We start from the raw sequence: 25,871 nt of genomic DNA, 5'->3' as shown, positions 1-25,871 counted from the left end.
ATAAACAAAAGCAATTGAGTTTTTCAACAAATACCTTGCTGAAAATGGATAATCCAAGTCAATGAAAGTAAAAAGTTTACTCCCAGACAGTGAGTTTTCTCAGAAGACAGAAATATCACTCCATTAAAATATTTCAAAATAAGGCAAACCCATTGTACGGGTCTCCAACAATCCAGAGAACAACCTCTAAACAGAGCTTCATCTATTCATTATGTTAGACTTGATCTAAACCCATTTCTCAATCAAGTGAGAAAAGTGAGCAACTGTGGACTGTATCCATATCCATACTGATATGGTTAGGGTGTATATTTACGCACAGAGAAGCCATTCACACAGTGTCTTAATCCAAAGAGGAGAAGGTGCAGTATTTATTTCAAACCGATGACTTGCTCGCAACAAACAAGCACGGATGAGGCACAAATGTCACGGATGAGGAAGCGTATCTCCCCTTTAAATTAACGCTGTTGCTGACACATTTTGAAATTCAAAGAAACACAAGTCTTTCAGGATATGTTTAAGCCAAGTGTTGTATATCACTGGTATACCTCTAAAAAAATTTAATTATCTTCATAACTAAATGATTTTTTTTTTTCCCCAGGAAAAACTGTATTTAGGCAATAGCATACTTTCATCCTATTCAGAAATCTGCTCTTAAGCTTATTAAGTCATGGACAAGTTAATAGGTAATTCAGAAACACTTCCATCAGTGCTGAGACTAGTATTATCAAGTTATATATTCTTATCAAGATTCAAGCACTGTTTTATTACAAATGTGTCTTACTACCCTTCCTATAGTCATGCAGCAAGTCATAAAACAACAGTTTTTTGTTATAGTGTTCTAAAAAAAAAAAAAAATCAAGTTTTTCCTCACTTCAAACTTCTCACACATAACTCCACATTCTACAGAAAAAAAAGCTTTAAAAATATTCTTCACTATCACGAACTTTTAAAAGTCTGGCCTTCCCATGAATGTAACGATCTCACCAACAGTAATTTTGAAGTCTTTCTGAAGTTTTTCCATTAGACTAATCTGACCCAAAATATTCCCAGTGACTTCCCAGGCCATTTTAAAATGTAGGAACAAAATTTGTTTAACTACCTCTGGAAGTAAAACAGATCTAATGCCATTTAGGTACATGAATCTTTGGATTCATTTAAAATTAATGTGGCATATTCTTTTTTTACTTAGTAAATTTCCTAAATCTCACCTGTATTCTCACTCTGAGCACCTCCATTTATTCCAGAAGTAGGAAACCTGAGATTTCCTGTAATATACAAACCACTTCAGTCTAACGAGTTTTTCCCTGCAGGATTTTCTGCAGTTCATTACAGACTCTTTCTCCTAATCCTACCAGATCATTCTCAATATTGCCTAATTCTCTCTTGCATATGTTTAAAATAATTTTCTCTAATGTTTATATCTAATCTAAGGGTCTTGCTCAAGTAATAAAATCAGTATCTTAACAACTGCTTCTTTTTAATGCTAACATTTAAAAAAATACTGCCTAGCTAAGCTACTGTCAAGCTACAAAAGCACTGATATACTTCAGTTTGAAACTTATGTCAATAGTTTAACTATTCCTCTTTCCTCATTATTTCTTTTTGACAGATTTGTCTTTTTTTTTCTTGCCTTAGTTTACTTTCAGACTCCAAGAACCGAGAACATGACTTCATTCTTTGTACCCTGAGGTGCACAAACCCAAAACAGAGTGTGGGTTTCCAGCATCTTCCTTCTGTTAGACAATTTTCCTCTTTGACCCGATCCTCATTATTCTTCACACATTATGGCTCAAGTCTATTCAGATTTTCCCTCATCTAAATAAACCAACACTTGATAAAGGCACTTTCAACTTGCCCTCTGCAACTAAAAGGCATTAAATTACATTACTTTCAAAGTTAAAAATTTCCATTTTCTCTCCTTCTGATTCTGTGGCAACATATCGTGAAAATGTACATATCACCCAAAAAACCTCCAGAAAATAAAAATGTGGTACATCACACCACATTAAAAAAAAAAATCCCTGTGAGGGAGGAGGAAACATCTAAAAAATAATAAACAACTTTTTGCAACCTTGCTGTAATATATAATTTTGCTGTTAAGAAAAACGTAAATAATAAATTACGTGGGAATTAGAAGAGCAGTGCTTAAGTAGAAGAATTTTAACAATGAAGTGAAAAGGTCACAAAAAGGTCAAAGCATACTTTGAAAATGAATTCATAAAAATAAATTGCATGAAAACACAGGAGAGCTATCAGAACTGTGAATAACTGAATGAACTCATCTGAAGAGAGCGTACACTGTTCAACAAAACACTACCTTGGTATTCATCAGGGTGTTGTTCGTAGTCCAAACAAAATGTCAAAAATTTCATTAGCATTCGCTTTTCCACCATAGTGAGCTGTCTGCTGTTGAAGACATCTGCTCTAGAACAAGGTACCTGGAAAATATTTTTTAATAATTTCAGATACTTTCTATATGGAAAGCAGCAAGCAGCACTAGTCTGATTACCTAACAAATACTTTAAATTACTGTTTTCTATTGTACTTATTTTCATTTATAATTAAAGTTACCAATTTTCCACAATAAAAATATTTCTCCTTTCTATTTCCCTTCAATTTCACTTGCTTCTCTGACTGCAGAGTTAATCAAAAGAGTTTGTATTAATTAACTGTGCCAAAATCTCCTGTTGCCGTGATCACACCAACTTTTCCTGTAGTAGCAGGGAGACAAATCAAATCTATGCTAGGAACTTGAAAAAAATAAAACTTGTGAATCTCTAAGAATTAACTGCCAAGTTGATCATGGTCTAAATATTTGACATGAGGCAAAGGTTTATGTCAAGAACTTACTGGACTGCACACTCTTATTTTAGCTTTTAAAAAATATTTGTAACACATACAAACTCCTTTTCATTCCAGAAATGAAATAAAAATCAGAATCATAAGGAAAAATATTAACTTATTGTTACAAAACTCTTAATAAACCAATTTCAAGTTTCTTGACTTAAAAAAGATGAGATTAAACAGACATAATACATTATAGTACGATACCTGTTCTACTTTTCCTTCTCGATAGGCAAGAATTCGCGTCGCATTTTTAAACTCTGCATATCTGCTAACGTTCGACTTAATTAGAAGGTCAATCAACAGACCTCGGGAGTAAAGCAACTGCACAGGGAGGAAGAAAAAGAGAATGGTGAGTAAAGAGAAAGCGCTTACACCAAACGAAAGCAGTGATACCAACAGTATTGATTTATATGGTGTTTTGTGTAACTATTTACCAGTACAGATAGTCAAGTAAAACCTGAATAAAATAATAGCAAGGTGTAGTATGTGCAAAATAATATTAACTGAAATGAAGCCACCACACAAATGGAAGGGACAAAGCAGTCCACGGGAAAGAAAGGAAGAAGTGAGTCCATAGGAGAGAAACGGAGAAGCCCTTAGCCTACTGCTCATTTAGCTTTATCGGTCTGGGAGTCATAGCTTCAGAAAATTTTTTTATTGTCATCTTGGATAATTTCTTTGTATTGTATGCTATACATCCTCGAACATGGTATTTTACAACCTTCACTTCCTAATATCAGTAAAGGACACGACGCTGCCTGTGTAAATCATCACTAGTTGTTTCTTAAATTACCTGAAACAATAATGTCCCATTTGCTAAATGTAATTTCCTTGAACTCCCAGTTAAGGTTCAGTCATATTCTGTTATATTAATTTATAATCTGTCTACTTGTACTCTTTCTATAAGCTAGCTACAAATACATTACAAAATACCGAAGGGATAGAAATGTAACTATTAACAGAAGACGTATGTCTGAACTGAAAGGGATTGGAGATCAGTTTAAACATGCTTCAAGTCTGGTGGCCCTGAGTAACAGAATTTACTGGAGCAGATTTACAGAACACTAACTAGGACACTACGAGAACGTCTGTGTCCTAGTGCCAGAGACAAACCAACACAAACTACCAGTCCTGCCCTGATGACTACTCTTCCAGCCGAATTTCTGGAATTCATTGCAACTAACACCATGTAACACAGAGGCCCAGAAGAAGTACAAAAAGGATACAAAATAGTATTATCTGCTTAACCACTACACACTGACTGTTGTTTTCATGATGTCATTCCTACGACTCATGAAAGAGTAAGAAGAGACGGAAGTTTTTTTTCCCCAGTTTCCAGAGGTTTAAAAAAATCTTTTCATGCAGAATATGAAAAATTACGCATTCAACGTTGAAAAAAACTTCCTATTGCAGAGTACACATATAGCCTAAAGCACAGAGGTCAAACAAAACTTCAACTTAACTTGAATTTGCAGGACCATATCCATACATTGTGAAGTATGTAAAAGGCAGATTTTAGGGTTTAAACAGTACAACAAGTATGTCAGACTAACAGCTTTTTCTCTAAGTAAAATGCACACTAGTAGGAATTCAACACAATAATAACTAATTTTAGTCAGCTATGTTATGGATTAACTGTAATTATTTTTTCTTTCAAATAAAATTTATTTCAGTTCAGTGCTTTAGTCTGAGTGTAGAGAGAACGAGTTTCACAGGAAAATCTAAAACCCAGGAAGCACTGCAACAGAAAAATTATTCTTCATTTTGAAAACATCAAAGATCTGCATGCAGATTGATTCTCCTTGTTTAAAAATATAATTTTTTAAAATGGTACTATTTAAAGAGAGTAATTTTGCAGATATTACTTAAGTACTAAATTACAGGAAATTTACTTTTATGGACATATTTCTGAGCTATGCTTTATGGTCTCTTTGGCTATAAACAAGACTAAAGAGCCCATATGAACGAGCTCGTTTGTTTTAAGGGTGCTAATTCTTGCTTAGTTCTCAAGAGTGTCTTTTTAGCCTCAAAGGTACTGTGTCAGCCCTCCTCAACATGAAAGATTTTTTAAATTCAGTGTTTTCAGCTAAGTAAACACACTTACACAAAAAGAGTAATTCAGTTCCTACCTTGGAAACTAAATCAATATTAAACCTTCTGCCTTCTCTAACAATTTGGGAATACATAATTTTCTTCGGTTCTTGGGCAGAAATTTCTGAGGGTGCAGCTTCAGTTTTTCCCGATTCCAGAGCAGATTCGCCTACAGCCGTTCCATGAGAACTTTCATTCTCAGAGGTTATTTCTGTATCATTCCCTTCCACTGCGGTAGCTGGCTCAGTGTCTGTAGCCTTTTCCGGTTCCCGGCTCTCTGCCTCCTGTAAGGTGCTCTCCATTGGTGGGCACTCTTTTTCCGATTCCTGAGCAACCCCCTCAGCACCAGCGTCTCCAAAGACAGGCAGCTTTGGCAACGCACCAGCTTCCTCAACGTCTTCGGCTGAATCCCGACTGATTAAAAACATAAGGAGAAGAAGGGGTGAACAAAGTCTTTTAAAGAGTCTTAAAAACGTGTTTAAAGTTTTGAGTCAGCGCCAGAACGGAAACCTCAAGCATTTCTATGAAAAGCATTAGAATTGCTTTATCCTGGCTAAATCAAGTGTACTGCCCATTAAAGAATTCTGGTTCTTTGACTGCAAAGTTATAACTCAAGAGGAGTATTTTTACTGAGGAAAAAAAAAAAAAACCAACCCAAAAACTGGGATTCTTATTTTACAGTGACTCAAAAGATGGAATGAGCTTAAATTGAAAATCAAAATTCTCATGGTCATACACAATACACAGCCACATAAACAAAAGAAATATAATATTTTTAAAAAGAAACAGTAAAGCAATTTGACGAGGTTTTTCCTATGGATTAAAAAAAAACCCTTTGAAACCGAAATGCAAAACTGCATTAAAGTCATTAAGCTCAGATATTTTAAAACAGTAAAAACCAGAAGCGCTTCACACAACAGAGACTACTTTGCACCTATTATCTTAGCAAGTGCATAAGAGGAGCATGCAATTTTGACCTGAAGTTTAAGTAAACTTTCAGATTACTTTTTCAAGTCTGACCTTGCATTCCAATTAGTTGTTCAAGTAACAGCCATACAGAACAAAGCTCTCTCATGTAGCAATGTTATTTTGATGCAAGCGTTACAAATCTGTGCATAGTAGATGAAGGCAGCCAGTCCAAAGGAGGGACATTACCACAAAACATTCACTACGTGTAGTCCATTCCCTTTTCAGGACACAATTTTTTAAAATTCCTCTTACAAAGCAGACTTCCACTTTTAATCTCATCTACTCTTTTTATGTTGAGCTTCAATGACATCTACTTTAGCAACTGGTACTTTTGAACTCAGAATTTTAGTTTATGCTACCAGCTGAGATGAATCAAATCAACGTCATTATAAGTGAAAGGAGTTCAGCAATAATTTCACACTGTCTTTTTATCTTTATACCACAAGCCATTAATGCACTGAATAAACAATTTAATCTTGGCTGGAAACTAATGAACTATGATTTTAAAGGTGACCTGCAAACATACAGTACAAAATTTCAATAACTAACAGGATGGTTAAAATTCACTGAACAGCAAGGAATTATTCAGCTCCTCCACACGACTGTAACCATACAGAAGGAAGCATGGGGCAGGATTTCTGTTAAAAGAGGGAACAAAAACCCTGTATCCTTTAAATTTTGCTTCTCAGTTAGGAACTCAGGGAGCTCATACAGGCTCATGAAAATCAGAGTTTGGAGTAAGTCTCTCTGCTTGTGCACAGCCACCAGGAAACATTTATTCATGAATGGGGTAAAATATTGCCCTGGGAAATACAGGAACTGCAATAAGGAAACACTAATGAAAGAAGTCTGTTTCTGTACATTAATTATGTCTTTTTGCTTCATATTGCAAGCGTTAAATAACTATAAAATATCAAAGAAAAGTAAGTACGTTGTCAAATGTTCTTTAAAAAAGTAACCTCTACTGAAAATACAAATCAAAGTCAATCAAATTTTGGAGTTCTGCTTGGATTTTGGGATTTTTTTTTTTTTTTTTTTTTTTAGCAATTTGGAACATGATGTCTGTGTGTCTTTTGGCACTGCAAAAGCTGGTGCCATTAATGCAATAACTAAGAATGAAGCTTTTATTTAATCTATCCTAAAGTTTTTTATACCACAAAAATTCAGAGGCAAGTTTTCTTTCTATTATCAACTAAGTTCAATGTACAGATCAATCTAATTTTAAATGTACTTGATTATTACTTTTTAACTCAAAATAAAATTTTTATTTTATATTTTTCTATATCACTCTGAAAAGTAGTGTAACAGAAATGTTATATTTAGAGATTTAAAATCTCTATTCAATTCCCATTAATGAATATGTAAATCTGCATGATTTGCAGGTCTATACATTTTATAATGAAAGTCTAAAAACTGTATATAATCTAAATTCATCGCATCCTTCATGTATGAACAAATACCCCTGAATAATGCTAAGAACTGTCTATAAAAATGACTCAAATTGAACTTCTGCACAGACAATTCTTCTCCTAATTCAGAAAAAATAATACATCTGCAGACAAATTGTTGTGTAAATTTAGAATATTATCTTCCACCATTCATCAATTAATGGTACTAACAAAGGAATATCTTAAACTGAATGTGTCTTATTAATGTCTTGTAACACCAACCCCTTCAGATAGGTCAAATGAAAAATTGCCAACCAGCTGGTTAATTTATTCAGCACAGGTGTTCACTATTTATTTTTCAGCCATTTGCCTTTTTTCAATACAGCTTGCTGTAGACACAGTATTCTTTTCCTTTGATGGATGCACTTTGTTCTAAGGCCATTCATTTCAGATTTGCACTGTGTGTATTATACTGCTACCCAGCTGTTTATTCTTTCAAAATAAATGTTTAATGGTTACTTCATAGGAGTTATAAAAGTTAAGCAAAACCAACAGAATCTAGCCAGAACATGTAAATTGTCAGAAACACAAGAATTGACTCTCTCAGAAAGTTTTAAGTTATTTCTAAAAACTTCCTTTGCTAGGTTTATTAATCTTACCATGCTTCTGTGTGGGCTTTTGAGGTTTTTTTATGATTATCAAGAGAGATAGCACTGTACTGCCAGGCTAAGTTAAATGTTTAAAAGTAGAATCTTCTGTTTTGTCCTGACTCAAGTATAATGCTCACTTCTACAAAGTGTGAAATCTTAGTACTAGGGGACTCATTTTTAAGCCAGCCATCAGTCAATATCACATCTTCTTACAAAAATGATACGCAACATTAAGAGAGTATGAAAACTTTAATCTGATTTAATACTGGTTTTGAACAATATTATGGCAACAGGATTACAACTACAATAGTCAAGTGATACTGCTTTAAAGCAAACATAATATTTTATCTGCAATACAGTCAAGCAGCCATTACCATGCAATATAGAACTCTGGACTATTCTGAGTCTGTGACTTTCCGATTAGTATAATTCACTTTTTTTTTTTAACCCTACCTATGATGTTTACAGAAAGAAATACATGTTTCTATATTAATATCTGTCAACGTTTCATACAGCTACCTATGATGTCACTTAATGGATTCAAGGTTGAACTTACATCACAAAGAACTTTTGAGCAATTCAGAACAGTGCTCAGTTCAGTGCAAATTCCAAAAGATAAAAATTATAAATAAATACAAATAAATAGTTCTGTTTTCAACTGAGGCCCACACAATTTCCATTCATTATTACTACGCTTACCTGCTATTCAATACTACTGCTTCACAAGGTTACTGTTAGGTGTTCCTTGATTTCAATATTACATTGTGAAAAACTTACCTTCTGCATGACATATGTGTAACAAAAGCATCATAATTCCATTTACAAATACAAACAAAAAATTAAATTTATATTAACTTCTGCTAATACAGACACACCTCTGCAAATATCTAACTAAAATATATTTACAACATATCATTCCTAAGATGGTGTACTACTCTTCATGTGCCTAAGGAGCAAATATTAACAAAAATTGAAGTGTTTATTTCAAACCAAGCATATTTTTTTTGTATGTTGTACGTAAACTAAAAGCTGAGTTACCTTACTTCAAAGCCAGAAAGAAGATGACAGTCCAAAAAGGCTGCTGTTACATTACCAGGAGCCTTTGACCATGCAACTCTTTCTAAAGCATCACAGGTAAGCACTCTTTAAGGAGTAAGTTACATCCACTGAATATAAAAATGACAAAGGGCACTTGAACATTTTAGCACAATTAAGTATTTTATAATTACAGTGCTAGCGTCCATTTGTATTCCTACTCTTGTGTACTTATTTCATTTTACATGTACTTAGGAGTTTTTTTTTACTAGGAGAATAGCAGCTTTTAGCCAAATTAAGAATGGAAAAATTTAATAGACAGCAGTGCATAACTACCTACTACTAATAATACCTACAAACACAACACTTTTGTTTTCTACTCAGAAGTGAGATACCAACTCGCAAAACGGGCCAATAAATTATACTGCATCCAGTAAGGTTATTTGAGAAGATGAGTTAGCTTCTATGAAGTGCCAGTGATTTCAACAAAAGTACAAGGACATTAAGAACATTTTCCAGGTCATGTTTACTTTGAGAAAACATGCAATATGATATTTCACCATGGCAGCATGGTGAAATGCATGAAGCCAAAAGCACAATATGATTATTTACGTCAGGACATATAAAATTATTTGTATATTTCTATATTTATACTTACTCGGCAAAACAGAAATCTTCTACATGTTGAATAGTTTTATCCTTCCTGCTAAGACAAATAACTTCTTCATTGTCAAGGATCAGTTTTCTCCAGTCTTGACATTCATCATTGATATCTGTCTTTTCCTTACAAAGAAGAAATACAAAATTACATTTTATATTGTGCTAGCTGCTCTTGAACTGTACATCTCTCTAGTCCCAAATAATCTGTTGTACCATCTTATACTAAAAAAAAATAGAAAATAAAATATTTCTAACCATGTTAAATGTTTTTTCTATTCAGATACTTTGAGTTAAAACAGAGCTGGTTACTTTATTACAGCATGCCAACATTTGCACTACATTACTAGCTCTAGTAGTCTGAAAATAAGTGTTTAATAAAATAAAAAGCTTCACCAGAGAGTTGAATATAACTTTGAATATAACCTACTAAAAGATAGGTTTGCCAGAGCCAGGTTAGTTCCAAATGTTGTGACAAAACTCTTTCAACAGAGACTACAGGAAAAAATACAGTGATTTGGATATTAGATTAACCTGTCCACACAGGAATGTCCAAATCATGTAAGAGAACCCTGAGAATATTAATTTCTGACACTGAGCAACTCCATTGATTACGCTAGAAGGTAGGACTATGTAATAAACAGGCATGAGACTGAACTGAGGAAGTTCAATCCTCTACGAACCAAGAGGCTCACAACGCTTCAGTAAATAATACGAACATCCATTTACTAATATAGTCCAAGTGCTCAATTTCCTGAATAAATATCCTCTTCAGAAGGTTTCTAGTGAACTGCCATGAATTATATAAACTTTGGTGGTTGAAAAATACACTATCAACATTAATTTTTTTTTGTCCTGGCTACAGGACGCATCAATGGAAGGATCCAATAACTAACCTTCGTCCAGTTAAGAACAATCAGCTGAAAGTACACAAGAAAAACAAAAGAGACTAAAACATCAGAGAGCAGAAAATAATCAAACAGGAAACGGAAAAGATCGAACTAACATTTACGGAAAGTGCTGGGAAAGGAATCAAAACAAAAGTGTGGTTGCTTCTACATAAATTCAAGAACCCAAGAAGTATGGCAGAGCACTAGACCGTTTGGTCTCAGATAATACTATTAATAAACCAGGCATATCAGAGTCTTAGAATTCTGGGCCGGATTATTAAATCTTACCCAGTAAAGCTGGAAACTAGAAATTTATTTGATCTGTCAAACTACCAAAGAGAAAGAGCATTGTGGTAATTTGTCTTGTGATAAATTATACAAACAGCTAATATCTAACATTAAGGAACATTCAAAAAGGTTATCTGGGAAATTTTTACCTGATTTTCTTTAATCCAGGACAATAATCCTGAAAAACTAAAGCTGGCCCAGTTTCCACCATAGTAATTTCTCCTGTACAGGAAAAACAAAAGTGAAACTCAATGGACAGATAAAAATATAGCTTTTTCAAGTTTAAAGAAAAAACAAACAAGTTTGAGACATTAAAAATATTTTCCATGACAGATTTTACAGATGCAGAATATAAAAATTGGTATAGTATTTCACAACTCAATGAGATGGAAAATTTCCATTTGTATGCATGTCTGACCAAGTAGACTATAGTCCAAAATCAAATTACTTGGAGAGTAAAATGAATAACACTAAGAAAAGCACATGGGATACGATGAGTAAAAAGAAGATACAGGTAATACTGCTTCTTGGCCAAGACTGACTCCACACCTCTAACTCAAACGTGTACATCATGACAGACATCTTTACGTAGCGTGGAGCCAAGCCAACAAGCCTGCCAGTTTCAACTGAGTTCTCAAAAGCCCGTTCATGTTTTTTTTTTTGTGTCCATACCACACTCCACAGTTTCAGGTTCTGGCAGGACCTAATGGCTCTGTCACACGACCACAGCCATACTGCTTCTGACTGAAGCTGATTTGGAAGTTAACATAATTGCACCGCATGCTGCTTCCAAACTAACAGCGCTTCACGATGTGGCTATGCAAAGCAGGGTTAAATAAACTGAAACTGGGTGCAGACAATAGTCTTATCCATTACGTCAAATGGAGGAAAGTTCACTCTATTATTTATCTACTCCTTACAGAACAGATTATGCTTATTTCAGACTGTTAGGATGCCCTGGCAAAACTCTTATTAAACTGCATATACTGTAGGTGGAGCCAAAGGAACTGATTTGTACAGAATGATCATACCTCCCCGAGTACTTTTCAGTTTATATTTACCACTTTTCCTGAAAAATATTTGTTTACTTCTTTTAAATCACAGAAAATTAATAGTTCTGCTGTTAATCAAAGAAAGCCTCTGCTCTCCCTTTTAAATTTTGTTCTATCAATATTTCTCTAAACACCAGTTGGATTAACTAGCTTTTGTTATAATGCACACCACATCTTTATAAACTCTGACAGGAAAAATAATAGAGCAGTTACATTTTAAAAAATCACTAGTTCCTGCGAAATAAAAAAGTCATTTCAGGGTTTAACTCTGTTTTCTGGCACTGTATGCTGGCACTTCAGAAGCGCGAAAGATACCAGAAATACCCTCCTAAATGGATATCTAATGTTATTGCATACATTAAAAAAATAAAACATTTAGGGAGGAAGATGGGTTTTGCATTTTACAGAATAATGCAAAGACTGCTAAATCAAATTAACTTAAAATCTTATCATAACTGACTCCACTTTGAAATTGTAGAGGTATTGTGATAAAAGTGAAAAATTAAATTCAGGTTTGATTCTACTGTTTAAGATGGGATGCTTTTGACAAGGCTTATCTGCACTGACAAAGACTTCATTAAGAGTGTCAGCCCCTTTACGGTACCAGAGGGTGATGCTCCGTACCATGTTGCTTACTTAGCATACGAAGGACAGATGTCTGCTAACCAACGCCTAATTGCTCCTGACTGCAAACTGACCTAAAAAAGTCTTTCAGCTACTGCAAGGCAACAGCGAAGAACATAAATAGGACACCTTTTGCAAAGACAACAAAATCTAGCACTCACTGAATAAAGGTGGCTTCAACAACAGAACTCTGTGTTTAAGGCCATGAACTGGGAGGACTGGGTCTATACTTATAAAAGAACGCCCATGGCGTACCCTGCAATTTGGTTACTCTAAGCAGAAGAGCTCCACCTCCAGATCTGTTACCAACCAGGAACTCCAATCATCTACAAAAAGGAGTGCATAGTTACCTCATTATATGAACGACATGGGTGAGGCTTAAGAAGTACTGCTATTTGGTATCATACAGAACACAGAGCAGTGAGGATTAAGCATATTAAATGTCTGATTCTGTCAGATTTCAATCTATAAAATGGTAACTGATAGTTGCATGCAACGACAATCTCTGGCTTTGCTTTAGCTGTCACTGGTGCAGGTTAATTTCTTGCTTTTTCTTAAGACTCTACTGAATAAAAAGTTCAATATCCATATATTATCTGTCACTTCTGGGATTACCAAAAAAACACAGCCATGAAGATTTATTTTTAAGGGAATCTGCTGCTTTAGTTGCAAGTTTCCTTGAATATGGAATACAATCTGGCTGTCAGAGCAAGCAAGGCCATTCATCACAGAACTCACAGAAAACACCTGCCTAAAATTAGGCCTGGGTTTCTTGAATCTGTATCAATACAAATTTATGCATATTTAGAATACTTAAAATTAAAACTTTCAGTAAGATAAATGAATGTTATTTTTACAGAAAGTTACAACAATTTATTTGTGAGCTGTCAGAAATCTTTGATGTAAATATTCCTCCACTCATCAGGTGGATTCTCCTTTGAAATTGCTTTTCTTTTTAAGCACCACTGATGTGAATCAATCTTTTCAACAAAGCACTCTGTACTGCTGTTCTGAAACTCAATCAGTTTTGAGAAGATGGTATGGCCCTACTCAAATGGAAAATGAATTGCAGCTGTCCTTCCTTTCCTCTGCTATCTGAGCACCTTTCCCAAGCTATGCTATACCACCTCAAATATTCATCTTCTCCTGAAGCATCAACTTCCAGATTTTTTTTCCTCCAGAATTTTAGGTACTTTACCCTGCATTACCTTGTGAATCAGAATTGCTTAATTTTCTCATCTGAAAACACTACAGAAAGAAGGCAGACCAGACACGATTACTGACATAATGAGCAAAATTTTCAGTAAAAATCTTGAAGAGGAATTCTGAAAAGAGCTGACTAATGGTTTTACAATTAGGAGACCTTTGTAACCAAATATTTTTGTTATAACTGCCCTGAAGATGAACCGAGGAATTCCTTAAAGTAATTGTCAAGATCAAAGCCTAATTAAAACTAAAATACTGTTCCAAAATCTCAAAGACTAACCTCCTCTCTTCTCTTGCTATATTAGCAAACTACAAAGATGGATATTCTCTCCCTTTTTTAGGGTTATAATTCAATTATCCTCTAAGTAAGAACATGAAACATTTTCAAGGTGTAACAGCAGTGTTAGAAATTAATTCTTCTACCAAGTGAGAGCACAGATTTATTTTTTTTTTTGTGCCATACATTATTTCCTAGATGATATTTGCTCAAAACTTCTCCTCTATTACTTGGATTTTCATATGAATTAAAATACTGCTGCCTTTAGTTCACATTTTTCAAATCTCAAATCTGTAGTTCAGAGCTACTGGTAGAACTGCTGAAGACATTTTTGCAAAGTTTTGGAAATGTAGCCCAAGTACAGTTTTACCTCTGGAAAAAGTTAATTCTCTCTTCTCCTACATAAGTTTGTGATTGTTTTTCTCAGTTACTAACATTTTTTTCTTCAAATACTTCGAACTAGTAAATCCCAGTCCAGACACTGAAATTGCAAATTGCTTCCAATTAATTAACATTCTTGGAATCCAAACCAAGAGAATATCTAACATGTCATTTTGAAGACAGACTGCAATTTGAGAAATTGAACACTTTTGAAAGCATGAGATATACAAGTAAAACTAAGTAAGAACTGAAAAAGTATTTCATGGACTATGCCTGTTAAGAAGACTGTCCTTCTTAGTTTCATGTCATAAGAGTCATGGTATAACAGTCAAAGCTGGTGATGTCTGAAAAAAAAATGTGCTGATGCCTCATGATTGCTCCCAGGAGCTGCCTCTATGTGTGTGTCCTGCATTTGATCTTTCAGAAAGAAGTCTCCAACCATCAGAGTAGCTGTCTTTTGCAACGGAAGTTACTGCCACATTGATTTTAAGGATCTGAAGACAAAATTACTTATGTTTCAAACTCATAAAGTTTCGTGTACTACCTATTAAGTACACAGTCACATGTATTAAAAATTCCCATTCTGGCAGAGTAATCGTGTTTTGGAGCATGAAAAGTAGACTAAGCTTCCTCGCCTTCCAAGAAGGGTTTAACCCAAACACTTCTTAAGATCCTCCAGATCAATAAAAGGGTGATGGTGGCAGTCTACAATTTGCACTACATTACATTACATACTGGGATATGAACATGACCAAATGTAATTATCAGGGACCAGCTGAGACCAAGTTTTACTCTCCAATACCTTTGCTATGAGATCATATTCTAAACCAAAATAAAGATAAAATCAACTTTTTTTTTTAAAAAAAAAAAGGTCAAAAGAAACAAGAATTAAGAATTGCTACCTGGGTTTCCTTACTGAAAGTTAAATAATTCCTCTATTTTTGTTGCAAGAAATTGACCTGCTTTGAGAAGCAACCTCTCCCTCTCTGGTGAAGTAAACTAAGACCGAGTAAACTGAACACAAAAGAGCAGCTAAAATCCTGCATCTTGACACTCTTTTGCCTTTGAAATCTACATGGAAAGATAAATAAGTCAACGAGGAAGGACACAGACGATAAAACCACAGCCTACAAACGCTACATGCTATATGCTAAAAATCAAGTACAAATTGTAGCTAAACATACCTCACGTGTAATTGCCCCAGCCTCAGTAATCAAACTAGTACATAACTATATAGATAAACAATTATAAAAACCAAGTAAGCAAAGGATTAGAAGTAGAAAACATGACAAGCCATGAGGAGAAAGCTCTATGAATATGAACAACTAGTATGGGAAGTATATTTACTTCAAGCAATCAACTTTTAGTCTTGATCTACCTTTCTTTAACAACTTCAAGTTTAAACTAAGTGCCAATCTCCACATTTTAAATTGCAAATAACTTCTCTAAATCACTTAACAAATATCCTTGAAATTTCACATGTCAACAGCTCATTAATATCTACAGTAAATGTAGCTCTCTGAAAAGAACCACAGATTTTACATTTATTGAGACAGATAGCTGGCACAGAGAAATACAGCTCCTTCAATTACTATTTGGCAGAAGCTAACTTTAGTTTAAAATCAGCCTGCAGGAATTTATGGCAACACAGCAGTGAAGTGACTATTTTGAATAAGATTAGCTACTGCTGATGGCGATGCCTGGACAGTGTTTATAAATCAAACCTAGAACTTAGTATTTTATAATAGGCCACTTCAAAACTATCTTCCATAATCACCTATGCAGTATAATATGATAAATGCAAACATGGCTGGAGATTAAAAGTAATAAAATGATGTACAGAAGGTAACAAGTGCAAGCAAACTATAAACAAAGACTTTATCCATATGTTTTCTATACCTTGTGCCTAACTTAACTCAGACCTTTGTAGAGAACAAAAGTTTAATCAAAGTAGCACACCTAACACACAAATATTTCAGTAACCCCAAATCTTATTTTCTCATACTCCAAAAAAAATTTAAACTCATGATTCTTCAAGAAGGGAATAACATACACTGTTAAAAAGTGATATTCTGAATATTAACAGATTTTTGTTGATGAATTTTCAATTATACTGTTACCTCAGTAAAATGAATCTAAACTAGACCTACAGTAGACAAAATTTAAATGTTTTAGTTCAGATCAGTCTCTGCTAAGCTTTTCTAAGACTTAACTTCTCACTTAAAATTCAAATCGCATCAGGGTGGGAGTTTTTCTGTTGGTTTTGGTAGGCTTTTCTTGCAAGAGTACCAAAAGCAGATGGCTTGAAACATTTCCCTATTTATGGGGAAGGGGTTGTACAGTATAAACATTTCTTTCTTTTTGCCAAGATACGGATTCTAGAGCATGATTCAGTGAGCCCATACACCAATTAAAAGGGCAACTATTGAGTGAAGAACACCTTGATTACGAACACCTTCCCCTGACCTTAGCCTGCACCAGAGTTAGGAAATAACTCCATAGGAGAAAGGAATGAAATGTGGAAGCCTTCATTTTCATCATAAAAACAAAAGCATGTGTGAATGTAAATGAACATATTTAAGTGAAAACAGTAATAAACAAAATCTGTATTCCACAGTTCTAATTGCCTGCTTCTGTGAGTTTTCTGAAAGGCTCTTCATCATAGCTAAAAATAGATAAAAGAAATCGAAGTTCCAGTGGCTAACTATTATTACAGACTTTGATAGCCAATGCATATGAAAAATTGAAAGAACAGAAGTGGTTCATTTAACAAAATCTAACTAGTCTACCAGTAATATACGTATTAAGCTTAAAATCCAAATGTAACTATTTTATTCATTCTATATTGGCTTACCCTAAAATAAGGTTTTAAATATTTTGGTTAGCCATCTAATAGCCAATTCAAGAATTACTGTACCAAAATGTTTGAAAGAAACATACCCTTATACTTTACGCTTGAGATATTTATAGTAACTTTAGTAGGATCTGCTTGACCTGCATTTAAGCACTCTTTCTGCCACTATGGCAGAACACTTACTGCATTTTGTTTGTACATTCCTTTAAAATTATTACTATCTTAAGAGCTGTCTTTGTTCCAACTGAATCATTAGTTATATTAAACATGGAGCATCAAGTACTGCCTGCTGTCTACTACGCTATTATGATGTAAAATACTAGAATATTGGCCCATTTAAGGACTTTTTTCCTTACAGTTTCTGGGAGTTTTGCATAGGTTCTGAGAGTAGCACATAGTGCGTGAAGAATCAAAAGACGAGTTCTTAATTCAAACACCTTCCTATTGATAAAAACTACTGACACTGAAGTGCATCACCTGCCCTCGCTCCGGTCCATGCCAGGAAGCCAGACACTTTGTGGGCAGTGTAACAGCAAACTGAGCAATTGCAAATCATATTTTATGCAATCATGTTAGTGAGCTAGTCTTGCAGATTTTGAAATTGTGCATGAGTTCATATTATAAACAAATGTATGAAAAATGACTGAGTCCTTTGAGGGGCTGCAGGTGAAAGAGATAATGTAAGTTTAATCTGGAACCAACAATGTTCAGAGAAAACGAACAGCAGAAAGCACATCCTTTTTAAACTCTTGGTGCAAGACACAAGAAAAACTGAAAACATGTACAGTGTCTCTGGGAAAAGTTCTAAATCTAGGTGCTGGACACACAGGGGCACATCACAAGAATTTTCATAGAAAGGTAAGAGCTCAAAAATATGGTGTAAAAACAAAACACAATGCCAACTCTGTAATTTCTGGCGAACAAGTACTAACAATCCGAGCGTCTAAGCTCACAGCACTCTTGCTGCTATCACCACCTCAAAACCATCTGTCACACTTGCCTGCCGAAATCCAGCAAGAGACTGCTACAGAAAAGGTAACAGGTTGCCTGAAACTAGTCTTCACAGAGACTTTTACTGATTATTAACAGAGTTACGATTTTACAGTTAAGCATGTAAGATATTCTTTCCCTCCCCTCCACTTCAGATCAAATTTTACCAAATTATCTACTTTGGTTGCATGTACAAATATTTACTACAGCTGACCTGCAGAAATTTGTTTAACCTGAGAAAGTTATTATGCATTTTAGGCTATGACAACATTTAGCAGTAGCAGTGCTGCTTAGGTAGTCCTTGCTTGCTGCTTATGACCCTCTCCCAAAACCATATTGGTCCAGCAAATTGCCTAACTGCACCAACAATGGGACTGAAAAAGGAGCCAGCTACAACCAAGATCAGCGGCAGTGCTGCCCAGAAAGAATTTTTTTTTTTTAAATCTGTAGAACCATACCTTGATCTCACATAATGAACTACAGCAGGCACAGTGCAGATGTCTAGCACAGAAGTCTCATAAAATACATTCCATTTGTTATCTTCTAGAAAAACACAGACAGTAAAGCAGCTTCAAAAGCTGCTTAGTAATGACTGATTGTCCAAAAAGAGTTATGAGAAAATTAGAGTTTTAAAGTGCTGGATCGCAGAGAGGGGTATTTTTCAAGTTAGTCTTGCTCATCTGAGGCTCCAGCGTTTGATCTCAAGCTTTCCTCAGAAACCAGAGCTCTAGACTTCAGTCATGCTACTAAATTTTGCTGAGCAGGTGTACAAATAAGCCAAGGTTCAAAGATCCTGATTTTTTCCTAAAAAATAGTGTGTATCAGAATGTACAGCTACACAGTTTATATAAAAAAAAATTAACTTTGGCTAACTGGTCAAGAGAAGTAAAATGAAATGTTGATCTCTTAAAAGGATGCAATGAAATATGCTACTCCCAGTGCTTCAGCAAATCCTTCTATTTCAAAGTGCAACAGAAGTACTTGTTGAAGCAACTGATTTCAGTGGCATTGTATACTCGCCTTACAAACTGATCCAGCATGGCAAAGAGAGAAGACAGTAAACACAGAGGAGTGCTCTGTTCATCTCCTGCCTTATCAGCCAGATTTCACTTGTCTTCATTCTGATAACAGTTAAAATGCAAAAATATTTGTATTAACTTCTCTGAGCATTGAGAACTGATACAAATGAGATACTAGTAAAACATTTTGTTATTAAATGATAATGGCTCAGGTAAAAACTCTCACAAAAACAGAATGGGACCGTTACTGCCAGGAATGATAATGAAGGGCACTAAACCTGCAACCGTTCCTGTTTGTATGAAAGAAGCAGCCATCAACAGCATCCTTGACCACATCATTTATGCTCCAAATTACTGTGCTAGCATGCAAAAATTGCCTGTTCTATTGATGGAAATAACACCTCAAAAATAAGATAGAGACAGAAGCGTAAGATTTCTTGATGCCAGGTGAACACAAAACCCAAGTCCTGAAGGGCACACTGACTTAGACACAGATATACTTCTAGCCAGTGTAACTCTTACAAAGGAAAATTATTAGAATCACTTACGAATCAACATGAAGAACTCTCTGGCCGCTTCTAGCACATGCCGCTGCAATAATAGATTCAGGCAAACCTGAAAGGACACAGGCAATTTTTAGAACTTAGTATGCTGAGATACATTAAAAAAATGAAATAAAGTTAGAACTTGTTCAGAAACAGGCAACTCAAACAAAAGAAAGTTTACAATGCTAGTCACTGAAATTTTTAATACTCTCATGCTACTAAAAAAATGAATGATAGTTTGTGTTCATTAACATTTTGCTATGACCCTCCTGAATGCAAAACTTTTTTTTTTTTTTTAAATAATTGTATGGCACATGTCACTTGCAAACACTACTACCTCTGAGCTAAGTCTTGTCACCAGCGTCTCTTCCAGATATGTTGTTATCATAAATAGATTGAGCACTTGCCAGCACAACAATACCCAAATTTCAATGGGATCCTTTGCAACTGTATCCCTCCTGATACAGATAGGTATTATCTGAAGGCATTTTTGTATTTTTGTTCACTTCAAAGTGTCTGACATAATGTGAGGACTGCATAACAACCCATTAAAATAATGTTTTAAAATTAAGACATGTATGGCAAACGCTGCATGTCCTGCTATGTTGTTTGAGGATGCATTGGAAAGCGTGAGGGTATCAATCTGCTGGCATGGCATTAAACAATTGGGTACAGCAGAGTCCTGCACGGTGCTGTCTCCTTCGTATCATCTGCTGGCAAACATCTCTGGTGCAAACAGGACTCAGAACTGCATTTGGACTTTGTTTCTCATAGAACTAATTGCTTTGCTGCAGAAGAGTGCCCAGGAGCACACTCAATATTCTGCATGCAGATCAACACCTGAGTGTAAACAGAAAAGCTAAACTGACAGCGCAGGTGTACTTTCACTTCACATTTAAGGCTAGTGTTAGTGACAGAACGAGTGTGAGATGGTTGTCCTCAAAGTGGTATCCCTATCACAATCTCTATGTCATGCAATTATGCTCTGACAAATCAGTATGTTTTCATCATATTCACAAAATATATGTAGTAAAAAAAAAAACCAAACAAAAACAAACCAAAAGGCTAGTGATATTTCTCCACCAGCAATATCTGCTTGGAATGGCACATGATCATAATTGGAAGTTTAATAAATAAATGTAGCTGCTCACTAACTTCTGCTCCCACTCACCAGATTTTTACATGCACAGTTAGATAACTTGGATTTCTGACTAGATTCAGATTGCTATCTAAAAAGCTCACTAGCTTTGCTGAAATCTCTTTTTAAATGATCTAATGGCTGTTTAAGCAGGTAATTCAGTAAAAGTGATTAAAATTCTAAGGGACTGGTATTAGGAGACACTTAGGATACATATTCAATTAAGGGATGAGATTAAACGAAGGGAAAGGAGTGTTTCCCTGATTCGATTTACAGCTCAGCAGCAGAAGCAGCTGTACTAGTACAACTGAAGAGAGAAAACTGCAAGGGGAAAAACCAGGTGTGGTAGGGCACAAACTTCTTTGGCTAGCTTCACGCCAAACATCACCTTCATGAGAATGTCAGGCCTGTAGTTGTCTGTTTCTTCAGAGAGAATACTGCTTTCACAAACAAATAAAAGGTCAGCATGTTGACAATGTGATGATTCATTTAAAACACATAATGCACTACGTTAAAGGCTACTGGACAACTATTTATTACTTTTAAAGCATCAGTTTTCACTTACTGTTAGACTTTAATGGGATATTAAGTGCAATTTAGCACTCACAGAGATGGAACAAATAATTTTAAATGGTTGAGCGAGTCTTTATTAATTCTAGAACCTGAAATGCAGTTTAGAAGAAACCTAGGGGGGACTTAGATACATGAGACCAAAGCTTCATGAACTCTTTAAGCCAGCAAAGGCAAACACAACCACCAAAGTAAAGAGGTTCCATCTCCCTACTCTTATCTTTGGCTATTCCTGGCCTTCTTCCATATGAAGCAGATAGTCAGTTTTGGGCAGATCAGTTCCATAGCGGTGTTGACACTCCAGAAGTAGAGACATTTGTATCAATACAAGCAAAGAGGTTTAAGAGAGGTCTGACAAATTTTCCAGGAAAATAGCTACAACTTCCCTGCAAATTATCTGTTTTTAACACTTACTATTTTGATGGATTAAAAAAAGAAAATCCCCTTCTGAACTGATAAAGCAGAAAAACTTGTAATAGTTTTGCATTCCTGACCTTCTACAGCAAATGAGACTTACAATGGATTAAATCTCTGGGCGTAGAAATCGGGGTGAACAATTGCATCAGTTCCTGGGACACTTGTTTCACAACCTAGAAAGGCTGATAGTCTTTAGAGTTGAATTTTTTGAAGTAAGAACTCAAAACATAGACCATTCTGAACACAGAGACAAGGAGAGAACACGTAACTGCAGCACACCTTCCAGGACTGTCAAAAGATCCTGGATGCACATAGCCTTATTATGTGAAAGCAACTCCACATTCAGCTGTCCTCTGAAAGAGTTTATATATACGTTTAATTCATCTCCATCTATAAACTATCTGGAATAGCATCTACAACCACTATTTTGTTTGTAGTTCCTGAAAAAGGTTTTCTTTCCCTCATTTGGGCACAAAGAATATTACTCTGGAAATGGAATTGAGAAAATTGTTTCTCCTTCCTTATTGATAAAAGCCACTAAGGAAGTGTTGTAAAACATCACCGGTGCTGCCTGGCTGACCAGGACTGAAGTTATAGCTACTAGGGCATAACTGATTGCTCTAAGCTTGATCCAATTGATACTGCGTTGGAGGTCTGTTCTTCCATTAACCTTGGACGAAATTGTTCCCTGAATTAGCTTCCTTGCTCTTGAAAGCTGGCATCAATTTTCTTCACCAATCCTTTGCTTCAAAGATACTGTTGCTCCCCGAGTACCCACCGGCAAGTCCCATGCATTTTAGCTTTTGGAGAGGCTCTCAGAACAACTAGACGGAGGAAGATACCATTTATTCTTAAGTGACAAAACCTCAGCAAACCAAAGAAATTAGACTGTGCCTTGGCACCAGTTTCTGAATTCTGTTCTCCAACAGAAATAAAACCACACAGAAAATAGGTAGCTTTGTCAAATGCAACTTACTCCTACATGTGATCTGGACTGCATGACAGTTACTTTACAAAAGCCTTTTCCAAGAAAGGAGGCTCTGGTAAACAGAGCATTATAACACAGTTATAGATAGTCCCTCTCTACCTAAGAAAAAAATAACTAACTTGGAAAGGCTTCCTTAGAGAAACAGTAGAGATTTATTTAACAATAGCATGTGAAGCTGAACTATCTCCTACAGGATGCTCACATACTTGTGCAGAATAGGACCTCTTCAGATCATTCAGTAACAGAGAAATACATTCTGTTTATAAATTGTTCCTATTTGGAAACAGTTTCCTATTATGAACTTTGATTTGTCAAAAACTCTAAGCTGGATTATATCCAAATTCCGAAATGTGTTCAGACCCTAGCTACTGGGCAGAGCAGACTCCAAAACTTCTCACTGGCAGTTTGGTTTGAAGATGATGATTTATTACAGAATTCAAGTGATTGTAGGGGAAAGGCTATATCCCTAATACTGATTATGAAGTTTCACTTATGCCTAATGAGTAAATAAAGATGGGTATCTCTAAGCTGTTTTTCTCATGAAGGATTATTCTAACACTTCCTGCCACTCATCCCTCTTGGGGAACAGTCAGCTTCTGTTTTGCCAGCTTAAGGGATGAAGGACCTGTGTCACTCATGATGCTTAATGTTTTTGAATAGCAGTTGAATCATAATTTAGACCCAGTAACTTGGATCAAACAACAGCAAGAATCTAAATGAGAAAACAGCAACAGATCCAGACTTCATTATGTTACACATAAACATCTGGCAGCATAAAAAGGATTTACATAGAGGAGTAAGGAGTCCATACAATTCTTGTACCAATTCAATATGCTGACTCAGAAGTTCTCCGTATTTGAGGCAGAATCAATTCAGAAATAACAGTGCTTGTTATCAAGGAGCATAAACACGTTCTATGCTTCCTGACCCTTTCATATCCCCCCCCTTAGAATCCTTACACACGAAACAGTTGCATTACATTAAGCTGTCCTGCATCTCATTTCTCTTATCAGGAAAAACAAAAGTAAAGAGTTTTCCTTCATGAAGGAGAACTGACTAGCACTAGTTGAAATCTATACCTGCATTCCTTAAAGCTACTGCCTTCTTTCTCCACTTACTAACCCGCATTTATCAGACGCAGTACTAGGTAAACTAGCCTCTCTGGCCTTCTCAAGGAAACATTAATTTAAAATTTCACTGACGTAGGACATGACATCTGCAGACAGATATAAAAATAAGAATAAAATTAGAGATTTTCCTCCTTAGTGATCTCTGGGTCACTAACATGTTCTAATAGGTAGAATTTCACAGGTACTTCTTGACATCTATCCAGAAAGCGACGCAGTTGCACAAATCCGTGACACTGCCTCACTGAAACACAAGTGCAATGTCGAAGTGAACCAACTTCTAGTCTTTCTAGTATTGGTCCAAGAAGAGTGCTGACTACATACTTGCCCTTCTCCGTTTGGACTTCTTGCATCCTGTTGGAAAGATTAAAAAAAAAAAATGGCAAGGAGATGAAGTTGTAACAAGCTGCCTCTAATTAGGCTAACAAACATGCCGGCATGGCTCACTTCAGCATGGAGAAACCGAAGTTAGCCCTACAAACTGTTCTGTAGGAAAAGTATCAGCTGTGTAATGTATTAGAAACTGCCGCAAGAGATTCCACGACTACATCAGAAACAGCTGCAGCTCCAGACCAAAGTACAGCAGACAGTATAAACACCAGGTTGATGACAATCTCACGATGAGGAATACAGTCCACTTCTGATAGCACTAGTTTTCCCTGCCAGCTGTCTAAGCACTATCTCTATTATAGCTTTCTTGCGTATGTAAGGGCCAGATGAGTCTCAATAAATCTCACAGATGTAGACTTTAAGGTCAACTTGCGGCAGCTACATCTGGTTGTTTCCAGCAACCTCTGACCAAGATAATGCTCATTACATGAGTTTGTGGACCTTTCCTATGACACAAAATCAGCCATACTTTCATTTCCATGAATAATGTGTTTCACAAGTCAATAAGTACGAACTAGAGGAATTAGCTACATATTATCAAGATGCTAATTCTACTTTCACTTTCAACACAGCAAAACTAAAATTAGAGGTAACTGCTAAGCTAGAAAACTCTTTCCTTCAGCTTTAAAAGCCAACTGATTTTAAAAGCTTTACAAAATAATGAAAGGTTACAATTCACCTCTGCGTAACCAAAAATTAATTTCAGGCTTACACACTGTGTCTCTTCTGATTAGCTGCTATACATTAAGCTATAGTGATGCACTGCCTCTTGAAGTGACTTGAAATGGATACATTTACTGCGCCAAGCAATTCATAAACTAAACAGCTTCATATGCGTGGAAGCATCCTGGTTCCTGAGTTGTTCACTGTAAACCATTTCCCAGTCATCCAGTTGATAAGCTTTTACTGAACTACACAGGCTTCATCTTGAAAAGGTTTAAATGTTTAATTTGCTTCACTGTTATCTACTAAATAAATCACAAGTGGCTTTTTCATAATATAAAATGTTGAAGGGAAATATATTAAAAATGCTGGAACATAGACAATTTCAAAACAATCTTCTGGAGTCAGACGGTTGACCAACTGCAATAAATTTTGTTTGTATCCAAACTTCTAAGAAGAACAGAGTATTTGACTCTGGAGAAACTCACTACACAACCTGCACAGTATGTTTTTGGCATACATAAAACTTAAAAGGCACTTTATAATTCAATCCCAAACAAAGTTGAAATACTTATTCTATATAGTATTTTAAGTTGTTAGCTAATTAAAATTGCTAAGTTTGATTCATTTTATTATAGCCCGTACTGCAGAATAATATCAGAAAATATTTCCACATTACAGAATAGGTTAGTGGCACAGAAATGACAGCCCTCTAAGACAAGTAAGAAATCATAACTGGTCAAGCAAGGAGCCACAAGTAACAAGTTTCTTCTCCCACATTAGTAATTCCATATAGTTATCTCTACATCATGAGA

General features: G+C 35.5%; 1 protein-coding gene across 2 annotated transcripts in view; it reads right to left on the bottom strand.

The window, feature by feature from the left end:
• CHM (CHM Rab escort protein) overlaps positions 1 to 25,871 on the bottom strand; it is a 67,243-nt gene that overhangs the window by 35,027 nt on the left and 6,345 nt on the right. For both annotated transcript variants that reach the window (XM_086756498.1, XM_086756500.1), the window contains exons 2-7: positions 19,767 to 19,833; positions 10,965 to 11,037; positions 9,639 to 9,763; positions 4,977 to 5,352; positions 3,052 to 3,168; positions 2,318 to 2,438 (exon numbers count right to left, since the gene is read on the bottom strand). In XM_086756498.1, coding sequence (XP_086612624.1) covers positions 2,318 to 2,438; positions 3,052 to 3,168; positions 4,977 to 5,352; positions 9,639 to 9,763; positions 10,965 to 11,037; positions 19,767 to 19,833 — 879 coding nt within the window. The remainder of the gene's footprint in view (positions 1 to 2,317; positions 2,439 to 3,051; positions 3,169 to 4,976; positions 5,353 to 9,638; positions 9,764 to 10,964; positions 11,038 to 19,766; positions 19,834 to 25,871) is intronic.

The sequence above is a fragment of the Chlamydotis macqueenii genome, chromosome 11, assembly GCF_036417535.1.
Source record: "Chlamydotis macqueenii isolate bChlMac1 chromosome 11, bChlMac1.mat, whole genome shotgun sequence".
Taxonomy (NCBI): Eukaryota; Metazoa; Chordata; class Aves; order Otidiformes; family Otididae; genus Chlamydotis; species Chlamydotis macqueenii.
This window is presented reverse-complemented; position numbering and strand designations above follow the sequence as displayed.